Below are 16,210 nucleotides of genomic sequence, written 5' to 3' on the forward strand. Positions count from 1 at the left end.
AAAAAAAAAATCCAATCCTAACTGGGCTTAACTGGGATCTTGAACTTTTGCCTAGATGCAATGCATCGCGACTTCACATGCACACTTGGAACTGCAAATATGGCTTACCATTACCAATATGTCAAATTCGGCACTTACCATTGACTTGAAGAAGGGCTCCGAGGCCAGGGTGAGGTTACACCACTCGTTCTGCAGCAGGTAGCGGAAGTTCGCGCCGGCGATGAAGGCATAGTTCCCCTCGGCAGCCCGCCGCAGACCCTCCTCCTTGGTGTCCAGTATGGCGGTGTCGGCGTTATCCTCTATGTACTTCCCCATTTCACGGTAGGGAGAAAGGGTGGTGTTCTGCACGAAGTCTAACAACGTGTAACTTTTGTAGGTTCCTGTCGAGGATCAAACATTGATATTAAAAGTGAATGGTAGTAAATCTCCATCTTCTACAAAGGATCATCAAAAAGTACAAGAATTACCACCTTTGTGCAATGATCCACATATCATGGACTTTTGCTTTTGAATATCAGATTATGCCATTTGACCTCACCGTTGGTACATATTGCAGTTGCCTTCAAATTATACCTCTATTGTTTCCTTTGTTCTTTATCATGTTGACATGTGTGGTTATCTGAAGAGGCTGGCATACGTTAACTACTGTTACTAGCTTTTTTTAAATTACAAGAAACCATCAAACGCAAGACAGCGTGCCAAAAAAAAGGTTGCCTCTCGTATTAATGCTTACTTACCATAGGCCATGGTGCGATCAGCGACGAGTTGCTCCAGGGTGTGGATGGCGTAGATTTTGTTCGCCCTCCCGAGGAAGGCCGCCAGGTTGGCTGTGTACGAGGCTACGGTCACCAGAATGAAGAACCACCAGGTTCCTGCAACAACCTGAAAACAAGTGGAGAAACAGAAATCACAAAGTGCAAGAACGTTATGACGGAATTCGAAACTACTTTAATTGTTAATTTTGTGATGTATGTATGTCGTTTTATATGATTGTATTTGCTGTACTTTTTCTGTGCCATGTAATTATGTCATTTTAAATGTATGTGTTTGAGCCTTGGAAGATGAATTAAATGAAATAAAAACTTTAAAGATCTTGGTACAATCAGATTCATTCCTGCATAGATTAAATGACTCACTCACCCGCCCAGCAATGGACTTCGGCAGGTTTTCTCCTCCCTGCCCTACCAGACAGCCATAGGTGAACCACAGACTTTGCACCAGGTTTAGGTTCTTGCCTTCATCCTCTTCCACCAGACCTCGCTGTGCCAGCCCGCGCCATTCAAATGGGTCCAGTCTATGAAGGAAAACACGATGGACATCATAATTAAGCTCAAAGATTTACAAACAGATGTCATATTAACTGTACTGTGTTCTATTGATGATCGATTGTTGTATGTCTACACTAGTAAAGATATATCATTGATAAAAGCAACCAAACATGTGATGTTTATAACAAACCACACTTATAAACTGTTTATCATAATGATTGTAGAAATTGATTTGGCCGCGTGTTTGGGTCTTAAAAAATTATTTTAACAATTTACTACGCCTTGAAAAGGTCGCAGTCATACATAATTAGCCATTAACCTTAAATTTTCAAAGCTGACCATGGTACCTGACAATGACAATACAATACCAATACACGGTTAATCTGTAATATTTATACAAAACACAATAATCTTATGGTATCGCAATTATATTCACTTACATGTTGATAAAGAATAGTGACACGCTGACTGCGACGACAGCTGCCCCAATCGCAGCCCAAACTAAGTTGTCAAACGGGGCGAGAAACTCAAATATCCCGGCGACGTCCATGATGTTGAGCGTGGTGTCGGCCCGTTTGATGATGATGTAGTAGCCTTGGTGGGCGACGGGGAAGGAGTACTCCAGAACCTCAGTACGTTTGGAACGTGTGGTGGCTCCGTAGAGCACCGTGTCAGCCTGTTGTGTTGATAATACATACATTAGGGCAAACATGAACTGGCACAATATGGTGAAACAATATGCAATGGACTTCATGATATGTTAATACACGTACCTTTGTTTTTACTGCATCAATACACAACAATACACAAAACAAGGCTAGTGTGGCGCTGCACTCAAGTTTATAACGTATTTTAACAGTGTCACACAACAAAATACAACATATAAATACACAAAGTTGACATAACAGTGCATCATAGTCCCACCACCCCAACGCATTAAATAATATTAATGGTAACCAGGTCATAAAAAGTTATTGAGTGACTTCTATAACTAGCCTGGAATCCATCCGTGGACGCTTTGTCTCCGAACGGATCGGAGATAAAGCGTTCACGGATGTATTCCAGGCTATTCTATAACTGATTGACGAAGAAAATGTTGCCGCCAATCTAAATATGACATATCCACGCTCTAAATACATGTTGAGTAGTTCTGTATGTGATACCTTTTACGTCGGGAGGGTTCTCGAATAGTCTCAAACCATACTTCCAGGAATTCTAAATGCGACAATACAGGAAAAATCTTACCTTCTTATTGATCAGTGCACCAGTTAGTCCATCCCATTCACCTTTGACCTTGTCGCCGATAGACAGTTTTGTCAGGTTCATCTCCCACGTGAAGCCAAGACGTTTCTACATTAACAAAATCACAGAATCTCACATGAACTCTGAAATACCATCGAAGGTTTATAAATTATATTAAATAAGCACACTATGGCCCAGAATATGATAGATACAAAGCTACATGATATATCTACAAAGGGCAATGCACCACGAAATCTTCATAATGCAATTACAGAGAATCACGAGAATTGAAGATTTTATCCTATGTCATTTGGTGGTTTTATTGTAATGACATTACCTGTAGGTGGTCCATTAAATCAGGGAAGAAGCCAGCGAAGTTCTTTCTAGGACAGACCACTCCGAATTTGCAGCTAGCGCCTTCTTTCATGACCAGCCATGGATTTTTCTGTAAATAACATCAAGAGCTACGAATCTGCAAAAAATACTGTCATGACATTTTTTAGCCAATGTAATTCGTAAACAAATACGTTATCCCCAGTCATTATTGGTTAAAGTAATAGGAATGACCAACCTCTTTGGTGATGACAGCTTTATGTATCATTAACTCGGTTTACTCTAAAATAGGCTATAAATTTTCAATTTGCACTTAGACTATATGCCATCACGTACATAATGGTGCACTGTGCGTCTCGGGTAAAGTTTCTTTAATTATCAACTACCCTATTGTATTGATGACGTGGGGTATAGCAAGATATTACAGACCTAGTAAAAATTACCGTTTGTAAAAGAGAACCATACTTTATACTCCGTATAGAGTATGAGACAAAAAATAAAACATCAAACATAAAGATGACAGATTTTGCCTTCTGCCTTCGTTTCAATAGAACTAAACAAAATTGAATATAGAGGTTTAATGATTTATTTTAAATTACTCATAGAAATGTTATTGTCATGACTAGAAAATAAATATTCTGTTGAATGTTCCAGTTCCATACCAGTCTTCCAAGGAGCTTTAAGTGTCGTCCTCCTAAGATAGGATCGGCAGACTGTTCGTGTGTGAAATTAGCCCATTCTTCAAGACTGACTCCAACCCCTTCCTGCCAATGCCCCACCTTGAGAAGGAAATCAAACACCTGCTGAGTTGCCTCTTTAATGATTAATTTATGAAAGAGCAAGAACTGGCCGTAATAATTGACACTCACTGTTACCTATGTTCTAACATTAGATTTATTGTCAACGACAAGGTTGACGGAGCATAGCATTCCTTAATGAAAAGGATGGTAGTGGCGACAAAATGTCTCACATGTGCTGGCCGTCCTTCTGACGATAGCTCCATTATCTCAAGAGACAGATCCATCCGCGTCCCCTCTGGACCGAAGGCCACCTCCCCTGTACTCCCGTTGAACCTAACCTGTTTGTAACGTCATTACCATCGATTGAGCGTAAAAACATAAAGGGCTGGCGATTTTCTATCAGCACTCAAATAGAGATGGACGTGCAATAAGAGGTGACTGTGTACATTTTAGGGGTAATTGTCTCGTAACAATTTATGTTTTAATACTGCACTAAGTGGTAAAAAGATACAGATCATGGTTCATCTCCTACGTGGGTCATGTAAATACTTTAATTACATGAAGTACAACTAACTGTCAAATGCAATGGTGAAATCCATTTCTTGGCAAAACAGTCAAATGACAACTTGAGGAACGAAGAGATGTAAGATACAATGATGATACTTCAAATTCTTCTAAAATCTGGGACCCCCTTTATGCAGCTTTGTAAGACTTGAACAAAATGTTTCTAGTCTGTGTAACAGAAAAGTCTACTTCTCAAGATTATGTGCCTCTAAACCAGAAGAATGATTGCCAAAATGAGTATGCCAAAATGTATATTAAAAAGTACCTCTGGCACTGCAGTCCGTATTCCGTGGCAAACGTCCTGCTGTTCGGCAGAAATCCGTGCTGCGTGTGATACGACAGACGCCGCGTCGAAGGCCAGGGTGTTTTGGAGAGTGTAGACTTGCCTCGTTCTTTGAAAGGCATCCTCAAACATAAAATTTAAATGCCACCGGGTCCACAGCTTGAAAACCGTCAGATGTACTCCGGTATTCCTGTATTCAAACAGTTCGAGTTCACTCACTTCCTGCAAGAGAAAATTATATAGAGTTGATGTGTGCCTTAAAGTATCCATGTGTCCTAGAGATGTCTAGAAATTTCCTAGAGATCCTAAAGTTTCAAATCTCCTCTTCAATTAAGATTTTGAAAAGTTGTTTGTAATACTCACCAGGTTTGAAAGAATCCAGTGATGCCTTGGATCAAGCATTAGATGACCATGAGCCTGTAGGGGTAAATAAAATAAAATGTTATGAAGCCGTCAATCGTTACTAGTTTGATGTATAATATGCCAGGATTAACAACAATCAAATGGAAGAACTTGTTCATAAGGAATTTTTCTTGGCATCCCACTTTTTTTGAGATAATGATGATAATAATAGAATTGAATTAATAATTTCTTATTCATAAACAGGGCAAAGCAAAAATGTCGTAAAGCAAATGGTACCAAATTGACGTTGAAAAAGGACAAAATAACTGTAGCTGAGGTAGCTAGATAATGAAATAATTGCCAATGCTAGTGATGTATATATGTACGGATGATGTGATATTTGCTATAACGTCCAAGACTCTCGCTTTACAAAGAAAGTGACAGAAATAGACTTACCTGGTGAAGTACTTTGTTGGTTGTTTCGGAATCTGCAATAAGAAGGAAATGTTTTTCCTTGCGATTCTTTGAGCTCCTGAGGAAGACCTCCAGTTGCTCAAGATGGGCGCTGTCTTCTTCCGAATCGGCAATCTCCGCCATACGGTAGAACGTGTCAGACTGGCTCATCAACGACATCACTTCTTCTGCCACTTCGTGGTAACCTGCAAGGAAAGGTCACCATTTGGGTTTGTTACTCTTCACCACAAGATTGTTGCTAAGGCCAGTGTAACAAAATCTCGCCATATCACGTTGGCAATTTCTCGCGAGACTCTCGCAAGATTAGGTCACTCCGTGATCAAGGTGTACAGTCGACACCGAAAAGTTGATGGTACGTGATTTTACCTTACAAAAAACAGTCACTGATTGAAGAATATTCTGTTAATTCTACGTGACTGATGACGAACCTCTTCAACAATAATCGCGAGACTTAGTAATAATCTCGCGCAGCAGGCTCACATGCACTGACAATCCGTCTCATCTGCAGCTATAATGTGTAGGGGAAACAGCATGTAAGATGAAAGGCACAGCTACAGTGGAACAAATAGAAAAATAAGATACTGCAGGACGTTTTACATAAACAACAGTAGGACTTCAATCCCCTTACCTCCGGTCTTATGGTAGAATATGGTTAGAGAACGCCAACCGAACTTCTCTATCGTCTGTTGTAAGGCCATGGCCAGCTGGTTAGCTGACGGGACGATGTCCAGGGTGTGGACGTTGATCAGTTCGTATTGGTTCTTGTTGACGGGAGGGCCCACCCGTATGATGGGCTGTGGCAGGGCGCGTAAGATGAATGATGAGTCTGGGCAGTGATCGTCCCAGCAGTCCAGCACCACGGTAGCACAGACCTCTTCATCGCGGAAATTGGCTACTTCTGTGTAAAGATAAATCAACAAACGAGATGGACAAAAATGCATTCATTTGGCGCTCTGCTGCAGTGCTAAGAAAAGCCACGAAGCCGCTGAAATTTCATGTAGATATAGGAAAAATTTCTTGCAAAATATTGATAGCATCTTGTTGGTATGTCCTTCAACTATATACAGTCACACTGTGCCACTGTCTCCGCTATCAAGAGTATCCAAAACATAACGGTTACCTCATTGACAAAGGTCACCACAAGCACAACATATCCTACCAAACTGTGAGGAGACCATTTTCACACCTCCAATTTGACCTCGCTTTCTCCCAGCCCCAAATAAAGGACCATTTTGACTTCCTGTCAGTCTGTGGTTACACCATTTCCCCCTTACTATGACTCTACCATATTCCAAAAAACTACAGACACACAGGCAAACAAACTAAATAACAAACACACTGAAACAACACTCTAGAAAACTGAAGTACATGTAGCACAAACCTGCACTTAAGACAGGAAGGCTGGCACTTTTGACATCGAGTGATTTCTCGACTATGTTGATCTGGACCGTTTCCGGGAAGTCCTGACTTTCCTGGATGGCTCTCAGGGCCTGGTCAAAACTCGGGAAGGCTGATCCAAGATTCACAACACCTGTGTGACAAAAACAAAATAGATAAAATATTGTTATGAACTGAAATAACTTCATTACAAAACTGTATTCCTTTTTGTATTTGTGTAAAAGGATAAAATATTGTTATGAGCTAAAAAAACTATATTACAAATGTTATGAGCTGAGTCATGTGCGGCAGGAACTTGTGGAGACAATAAAATGTGTCACCTCAAAGCTGAAATGAATTAATCAATCAAAAGCACTTATTAGGCTGAAGAAGAAATCCACGTCTCCGTACATTGTTGATTAGTGCATTGATGCTCATCTAAATTATGCTTGCATGTAAATTTGATCGCTTTTTTATTTATTTACTTATTTATGTTTTGTTTTCATTATTGTTGTTTGTTAATAAACCAGGAAATCTCGCCGTTTGAGGATGTCTTGTCAATACCCATTAGATAGTTCGACACAAGCAAGGCGTGGTAAATAAGGTGCTATATATTATCAGGAGACAAACAAACAGTTAACCTACTTCTAAGGCTTAAAAGCTGTTTGTAACATACTCTCTAAGCGTAGTAAGATAAGACGTTATCTGATGGTCTGCTAATGGAGCCGGAAGTGTTTCGGGAGAAATGTAAAATAGAGAGGCAACAGTTCATCGATTTCTACAGGCTTAAGGACCCGTCTACTTGGATTTTTTTTGTCAATACACAACGAAACAGGAACAAGAACAGGGTTGTGCTGCACTCAAGTTTATAACTTATTTTAACGGCGCCGATGGATTGTTTGAAGCAAATGAACGGTCCATAATAGTCCCACTTTACAACATGATGTTAAAGGCCGGGCCACGTATGTCGTACGACCGTCGTACGACCGAAAACTGTGGGCATTCTTATGGCAGTGGTGTTCTGAAAATTACAGCTGTAGTGTACCAGATACGTAGACGGTTTGTACTGATATGTAGACGGTTTGTTGTGTCACAGCCTGTTTAAAAATTGCTCCGCACAAGATATTTTGAGGGCCTACGACGAATGTTACTACACTATAACTAAAAACAATCATGAGTTGTTGCAAATGTCCTTGTCTATTTCTATGTATCAGGTATTGACGTAGGAAGAGTCGAGATTTTAATTCACTCTTAGTATACTACGAATACGTATAAGGTTGCATGTGCGTTCGACTGTAGCCTGAGCCACTGAAATACAACATTAGTGCATAGCATACCCGGCTTGTTTTCCAACTCAACTCAAACCAAACCAAAGGCCTTTGTAAAATTTCATTCTCTGTAATAATTTCTGAATTTCCACAAAGAGTTTGTAGAAGCTCTATAGACATACGTAGAAGCAATTTTAAACAATTGAATTGAATTGAATTGACGGAGATAAGACAGTAAGCGATTTATGTAGTGAGAAAAAAACATGAGAGCAAAGCTCTTACATACCGACAGTGACGTTCACGGCCAGACCACATCCCACTGCCGCCACGGCAAATACGAGGCATCGCAAAACACCTTTCATTTCCTCCGCTGTCTCCGACCAAAAACACACAGAACCGACGTGGAGCGGTCTTATGTGATCCACCAAGAAAATAGGTAACAAAATTATCGTTGCCTAAAGGTGTCAATTTAGATACGAGTGATGGAGGATGGCCGCCACGTGAACTGGGCTGCGTCAACTCGTGTTACCCTCCTGTGAATCACGACCACCTCGTATAATTGAATTAAGTTGTTACCATGGCAATTAGAGTGCAGCCTTGTGATTGATTGTTGTACTGTGTCATCATGTTGAGCTGCTTGCCCTGACTGTTTCTCCAAGTGTTTCTGTCTTTCATAATGTGGGCTTTCATGATCTTTCCGCCGGGGTCTGCATCTATAAAATCATAGGTACCATACACCAGGTTGTATGCATGATATACTTATTTCAGTGTAGGTAATGCGAAATTTTAGCAATTTAGAAACGAATATAGGATAAACATACACCACAACAGAGCAGCTCGAGCTAGGGTAACCGTCCCTGCGTATTTTGTTAATGACTTTCAGGGACAGATCCCAGGAAGCCATCGCAGACCACAGCCATGGCCATTAGATAAGATAATCCAATAACATTGACCTTGTGGATCTTCTATTAGTATAGATGTGTATAATTGTCTTCATCATCGAGACATAAAGAGCAAAAATGGACCTTATTATTAAGTGATCGTCTAGTATGGTGATGCATTAATTTCGTTATAGACTCAACGTGTCATTACAGGCTTTGGTAGAGTAGATTAGCACGCGGAAGTTGCCAGGCGCTGTTTCATACACACTTGTTGAGCAATAAACTTATCATCAAGAACTTTTCTAAAAAGTTTCCACTGCATTCATCTAACTTCCTGTAGTGTCCCTATCATAACATTTTTTTTTACACAAAATAGATATCAATGCATGACGAACCAATTTTTTTACATCTCTACTTCTCTAACACTTTATTTTGCTTTGGTGTAAAGAGTAACGATTTTTGCACATCTTGTCTTCACAGGGATCTTCAGAGAGAAGATGTTTCGACTCCTAACCGTGTTCCATTATCTCATCTTATCACGGCAATCTGGCTTCCTACAATCTGCAACAATCAGTCAATCACTCGAACATATCGTACATATCCTTATTTGACTGGTTCTTGTCTTTATAACTGTTATGTTAAACGATAAAAATTAAATTCTAAAATTCTAAGATTCTTTATAAGATTCAACATCTTTGGATTAGATTTTTTTCTTCTTGTCAATATGAAGGAGCAGAAAGTAGATCACGTAGATCAACCTATGTATATATGGCAATGAATTGCCTTTCAGCTAGGAACCACAACCTTACCCTAAGCTACTCGCCTTTCTTTCATAACCGAGTTACAAGTTGAGTCCATTCCATTTTGAAGATAATGTAGTTTCCACTAGACCCATTCAGGATCTTATCATTGCTGGCAGAAATCGGCCAAAATAAAGTTATTGATCTGCCAATGGAGTTAGCCAGCCATATAAGAGCCAGCCGTTTGCCAAGTTGACCATAATGGGGGAGGGGGGCATTTTGGCAAGTACAGAGAAACGACTTCGCCGTAGGGCTAACTATATTGACTCAATTATTTACTCCATTTGTGCCGGGTTTTAGTTTCACCAGAAACAGTGTTTTTTTTGTAATCTATAGGTGTTTGTGACTGGGCAGTGCTATGGTATTTTGTAGATAAACCTGTTTATGTGCGTGAGGTCAATCTCAGCATCACCTAGCGAAGTAAAGGGACAATGCAAAAACATACCTATTGTGTTTAAAACATCACCTAGTGATACTTAGTAATACTACAGGTGTGTTTATTTTAATCTCCAAGCAGATTCGCTGTGGCAAGGGGAATTATGTTGTCTGCCTGTATCCATTGGCCGCCTGGTTATATGCCGGTATGGACGATGAATACAGGCGGCCAACACGAAGTCCCCTTGCCCCATGCACCGAATCTGCTTGGAGATTATGTTGTTTTCGTTACGTAGGTGGCGCACTTGGTCATTATTCTGCCGCCCGATGTGTGTATATTGCCTTAGGTTGAATATCACAGGTCGTATGTACACGAACATGGTTCTGGGCCCACGTACTCCACCCACCCCAACTGACGATTCACACGATAGGACAGTGACACCTGTCTCGTGCTATACGAGCAATCACGTAACAAAGGGTTGGGGTCAATGTCTGGAAAATGTACGCCTGTCAGGAAATTCTAAAGAGTAGCTTAGCAATCTTCAGGCAGCTTACGCTTGATGATGAGGCAAAAGTATGGACGCTTAAACTTTGGCTTTAACAATTGTGCTAATGAGGTGTTGGTTAAGGGTCTATTACAATATCTATCGTCACAGGCCATTATCAGAGTGTCCCTAATTTACTAGCGTAGACCCGTCATACGAAGAATACGACTGAGCCCTAACCTCACGTATAACGCACGTAAAGACAGACAAAGCAATATATTAATACGTTCGTCCAAGTTTGCAACATGATCATGAAAAATTAGAAAAGCTATATATAATTCTTTTCTTCCTGGCTTTATCACCATATGCTCTAGGCACGATGCAGAGCAAACTTCAAGGATTACACTCATATTTGTCGATTTGAACCAAGTGGTTTACGACACTACAATGTTAACCCACAGGGTGCATGTAGCAAAGGATTATGGGAAGTCTGATATAAGGTGAATGAACTTGGGTGTATGCTACCACAGGTCATATATTCTATTGTAATATGAAATGCTAGTTTGTCGTGAGGGACAACTACTAACCAAGTATGAACCATATACAAAGATTTTGTCTTACTTGCAGGACGTTACAAGTAAGCTGTCGGTTGAGTCATGGATTTTCCGGGAACTTCTTACGTCTGGCCCCTCATGTATACTTAACCACACCTTAGGTCAATGACACAGGCAATCAGTCACCGGGAAGGGACAGCTGCACAGAGAGACCACCTGCACGACTCAGACAGATGACCTGTATTAACCCTGGTTTGGGGCGTGAACATGCACAAGTCGTTCACTTCAGTCTCTGAGTCATACCCCAGACTCGTCAAACAAGGGGCCCTGTCATTCGTCAGGCGACTTAAGTAATTATGTATGTAGAAGTGGGCCACTGCCCGGAGGACTGTAAACACAAGGTGAACGTTAATTATATTTGTTCAGACAACCAATGAGTAGTGTCCAAACTTCTGTAGGCCGACCACTCCCGCATACCTTAACGGCACTTGGGGAGAGGCTCTCACACTTGGGGCGAGGCGGGGAGGGGAACGTGTTATCCAGACTCTCAGATTCCTGAATTTTCACTGAATTTGGTGAGTGCTCAATATTACTTTGAAATATCTTTGTTAGAGGGTTCATAGCTTGTATATGATGTTGATATGTTGTTACAGATGTGTTTATTAGAAACTACAACAGAAGATACATAGCTTGCAAACCATCACAAATAGGCAAAATTATTAGTTTTTAATGTTAGAATATGTTAAAATACATTTGTTGATCATCTGCTTATCTTTGATGCATTGGATATGCTCTTATGCTTAGCTATGCAATCGTTTAGTGTCCTGTATATGTATAAATATTTCTTCAGATTCATTCAAGTTTTAAAATGGTGACTTCTCCCGCGTGCCTCGTTTTCGTGCAAATCTCGCGCGACAACGTCCTTCTGTAATCTCGCGAGAGGTAATAAGTACAGTGAAGTTAATGTCATGAAAATGATTATGGTCATATAACCGACCTTAACTTCAGTGAACTATAACAATGTGTACAAGGTCAGTGAACCATAACAACCTACACCTTTCAGTCATCTACGTAATTGTGCCCACCCAGATCTGTAAACCGAACCAAGGACATAATACATTAGACTGTATAATGTCCTTGACCTAACTAAAATACAAGCTAATACGTCACCAACTTGATATGGAGGTTTTATGAACAAACAAAATAGGAGAATGGAGAAATTATCTGATCTATTTTTTACGAAAAAGGTAGTTGGCGGCTTGGCGCCAATCCTATGACGTTGAAAACAACACGGGATCTCAAGAGTAGTAGTCTAAGTAAAGTTTGACCCCCCCCCCCCACACACACACGTGCACCCACCCACCTGCGTTAAATCGTTTGTCGTCCATGTTTTGGTGTCATCGTTTTCTTGCTCGCTCTATTTTTGGCTGTCGTTTTAATCGTTCACTGAGCACGGCTGGGTGCCCTTTGACATTTGGGGCAGGTCTAAGTCTCGTTGCTTTTTTCTACATTCCAATGTATCTATTTTTATTCCGTACACGAATAAAGCAAAAAGCTAAAACAACAAACTGAAGCAAAAAGCTACCTGGCCGGAGGGAAAAGGATTAAACACATTTGACAAATGGCTATTATTTATGTCGGGAAAAGGCCTGCAGCGGTTTTTTTTTTGGGCTTCCTCCCCTTACCCTTGTAAGGGGAGGAAGACCAAAAAAAACCCGTAAAAGTAGAAAGACGTATCAAAAACGCGAAAATACTGCCAAAATACCGAACGACCCTACCTCTGCTTGGAGAGTAAGCAACAACAACTAAAACTTCATCGTGGAATCTATTGAAACTGGAATTGTAACAATTCTGGGGTTCAGCAACAACAATGGCGGCCTCTGTTTATATATGATCAGATGGATTAAGCTATTTCCGGACATTTAAAGACAAACACGTTACATGATTGGGGTAGCAATTAGCGTTTTTATATAGGTAGCAGCTCTCTGGGGGGTGAATGACCTCCCTAAGGAAAATCAGTGATCATTAGCAAATGCTTCAATACTTCTGAGATGCAGTTGGATTTTTTTTCGCGGCAAGTATCCCTATGCACGTGCGAGGTGTGGTGTTTACGAAATGAGGATAAGGTCACATATTCGTTGTAAGATCGTCGCACGATCGCAGACTGAGGGCATTCTTGGAACAGTCTGCATCATAGATCAAAACTCAGCTGGTCGGGGAAAGGTTGTCTTTCGTCGGCGGTTGGTTCTGTCACTGTTTGCTTGACAATTCTACATCAAAAATCGCACGGCAGCCTACGGTGAGCGTTATCGCAAGTTGGGTGTGCTTTGGATGTCACACTTGACCAAAATTGTATATACTTGCAAATTCAGCAATTGTTGAAGGGGTTCAAAATGGGTTTAATTTCAGCAAGAAAAAAACAACAGAAGGTCGTTGACCCCGGCTACGACCCATTTTGCACCACAAACCCCCTTCTGTTGACGTCAATGTAGATATTGTTTGGGGCCATCACCCACTGAAGCGGACAAGCAACTGATCTGACCAGTGAACCATTTTTATTTCGACACTTTCCGTGTGTGAGCAAAGTTGCAACCATCGGGACGCAAACACCAGTACCGACTGGACGATAATACTTACTGGGTACGTTGTCATCTTTTATCCATGTTAGCTTTGCATGAACCAGTGTTATGTCTAACTTGATAGCTTTGCCTCGACAACTTCTGATACCCAAGCTTCCTGGGCCTACCATGCTATCTGATTTAGTGTTTTGGAGTGTATATACGTTTGTATTATTTTTTTCCGGTAATAACCAAAGTTAGTTCTGTAGGCTTTAAAGCTAAATAATTGTTATGTTCATTATAACGTCACATACAAGTCAACTCTCGGGGTGCATAAGTTTCCCGACTAGATATTAAACAAGTGTCAGAACATGGTTGTAGGAATACGAACATACTAAAGTATTAGGAAGCATGTCTTTAAATCAACTGTGGGTAGTTACATTTTTGCAACGAAAAGCCCCCTTTAACACCCTCTTTCATGAGAGGCCGTGACTGTTGGGCAACCAATGACTTGACAGATCGTTCAACGAATTTCACACCCACAGCACCCCAAAGTACGGTTTTTAACGTTTTGTGCCTTGTTGTCTTTTGTTAATACTTTTGCATCGTGCATGATATTCCAGTCATAAAATCAAGGGCTGTGCAAATGCAATTTGTACATGCAAAATCTTTAGAAGCCGACTCCAAACAATGGGAGGTGACCACAGCTGACGCCTCCGATACTCAAGGACGCATATCGTTGAATGGGCTTCAGACACAACCTATAGATATACGTTAGTAATCTGCCTATACACTTCCTATCTGCCTATGTTCCTATTTGACATTCATAACACGTCCCTACGTGTGCCAAATATTTCAACAGTTGATTTTTTTTTGCTATCTGATCACCGTACGTAGCTAACAATGGGGCTAATGACCAGTAGGCACTGGATCTCGTTTCACCGTTCCACATCATACAATAAAGGTTGATCTGACACTGATTACTGTTCAAAAATGCTTCTATCTATATTCCATTGAAAGTAAACGGTTGGAGTTACGTGTCATGTACATACATGTATCAGTGACTTCCCTCTGCCCTCAAGTGAGAAGTTTGCTAAAATAAAAAAAAACTATATTATCGATATTTTTATGACCTCGCTGGCCATGGCACGCACCTGGGTAAGTACATCACGTGTCCAATACATCACGTGTACAATAGCCTTCGGCATATGCTATGGTACCCTGTGTTGCACAATTGACTCTATAACCAGACTACACAGATAGAGTGTGGCACAGGATAATGGACCTTGTAAATATCTGGGTTGTGCACTTACTGTACTGTTTTTAGAGTTTTTGTAAATATACATTCTGCCACATTTTGTATACGTCTAAATATCAACGCTATTCAGGCAGCATTGTATGCCATGTTTGTCTGTTATGTTTGGTTTGTTAATAAAGAATTGAATTGAATTAAAATTGCCGTTCAGCTCTAAGAGACTGATTTAAGAAATGAGAGTTACCGGCAGGAGCTAAGGATTGCCTCTGTGTCACTATGGAAACCAGTCATCACAGCCTCCAGCACAATAGTAACAGTCGGACTATAATGGGTAGATGTCATAAGTACGTAAATCAGGTTTTAGGATGTCCCCAATTCTCCTGACTTAAAGGTTAGACCAGCTGGCTTCTAGGGCCTGACCAGTGGAAGGTACTCTTGAAGCGTGATTTAGTTAGGCTAAACGTAAATGCATCATCCTCATCTAGCAAGCGCCGCAATGGTGCTATAGATCTAATATTATGATGCCCACATTCTAATGTTTGGGTTTTATCTCTATGGTCTCATTCGCCATGTATTAATGAAGTATCATTCTCGACCTACGCATATATACGGTCATACTTCTTCCATTGACACCTACTTGGCGCATAGACGTACATACGTGTTTTCAAGGCTAGACTGCGCATGATCGGGGGGCAATGTCCTTTGTAGAACGCCCCCGGCTGACATGTCGCCACAGCTTGTCGAAAGGATCAGAGTGATAAATGTCAGGAAATGCGGGGTATCGAGTCTCTGCAGTAGTCAAAGCTTCGGCTTTGGGAATAAACCCCCAGAACGTATACGTATAATATACACGAAGCATAAAAGGCTAAGCAGCTTGAATAACTCAGCAGTGATTTAGCCTGTAAAGTCAGTAAATCCAACTCGTGCAATAGAGTTTATCAGTTGTCGTACGGCACTTTTTTATTCTCTTCGGAACAATTAGGCACTAGTGGTGCTGTAGAATAATAAATTAATAGACTGCAATGCACGAGTTGTAAAGGGCCATCTCATAAAGCCATCTCAAATCCCCAGGTTTTCCAAGGTTATGGAGAGTACACCGATTCGTCCCGTGCTGCTTTTCTATGAAATCTTGGAAATTTTCCAGGAACTTGCGTCGATACCAAGCTTTATGGTTTTTCTGTTTGTTGTTACCAGGCAAAAGATAAACGTGAGATAAACCAATACAGTTTAGTAATGTTTAACCGTTCAACCAGACTGTTATGTGTGTGGAGATCAGGGGCCTTCTATCGTCTGCAGTCAGTGTTATTGTCATTCTTGCTATTGCCAAACTTCTCTGGGGAAAGACAAGACAAGATAAGGTTAGTCCTAAGGTAAGGTAAGGTAAGGTAACTGAACTGAACTGAACTGATGG

The 16,210-nt window shown here is 40.8% G+C and overlaps 1 protein-coding gene across 1 annotated transcript in view; it reads right to left on the minus strand.

Annotated features, from left to right (window-relative positions):
* The window catches only part of LOC109481086 (glutamate receptor ionotropic, kainate 2-like), a 12,643-nt gene extending 269 nt beyond the window's left edge, over nucleotides 1-12,374 (minus strand). The window contains exons 1-14 of the mRNA XM_019783557.1: nucleotides 12,350-12,374; nucleotides 6,628-6,777; nucleotides 5,875-6,144; nucleotides 5,229-5,431; nucleotides 4,794-4,847; nucleotides 4,413-4,652; nucleotides 3,814-3,921; nucleotides 3,506-3,622; nucleotides 2,848-2,955; nucleotides 2,514-2,618; nucleotides 1,709-1,944; nucleotides 1,141-1,294; nucleotides 738-882; nucleotides 139-380 (exon numbers count right to left, since the gene is read on the minus strand). Of these exons, the coding sequence (XP_019639116.1) occupies nucleotides 139-380; nucleotides 738-882; nucleotides 1,141-1,294; nucleotides 1,709-1,944; nucleotides 2,514-2,618; nucleotides 2,848-2,955; nucleotides 3,506-3,622; nucleotides 3,814-3,921; nucleotides 4,413-4,652; nucleotides 4,794-4,847; nucleotides 5,229-5,431; nucleotides 5,875-6,144; nucleotides 6,628-6,777; nucleotides 12,350-12,374 (2,157 nt within the window). The remainder of the gene's footprint in view (nucleotides 1-138; nucleotides 381-737; nucleotides 883-1,140; nucleotides 1,295-1,708; nucleotides 1,945-2,513; nucleotides 2,619-2,847; nucleotides 2,956-3,505; nucleotides 3,623-3,813; nucleotides 3,922-4,412; nucleotides 4,653-4,793; nucleotides 4,848-5,228; nucleotides 5,432-5,874; nucleotides 6,145-6,627; nucleotides 6,778-12,349) is intronic.
* Nucleotides 12,375-16,210: the final 3,836 nt, after the last annotated feature.

Source organism: Branchiostoma belcheri, unplaced genomic scaffold (assembly GCF_001625305.1).
Source record: "Branchiostoma belcheri isolate BF01 breed outbred unplaced genomic scaffold, Haploidv18h27 scaffold54, whole genome shotgun sequence".
Taxonomy (NCBI): Eukaryota; Metazoa; Chordata; class Leptocardii; order Amphioxiformes; family Branchiostomatidae; genus Branchiostoma; species Branchiostoma belcheri.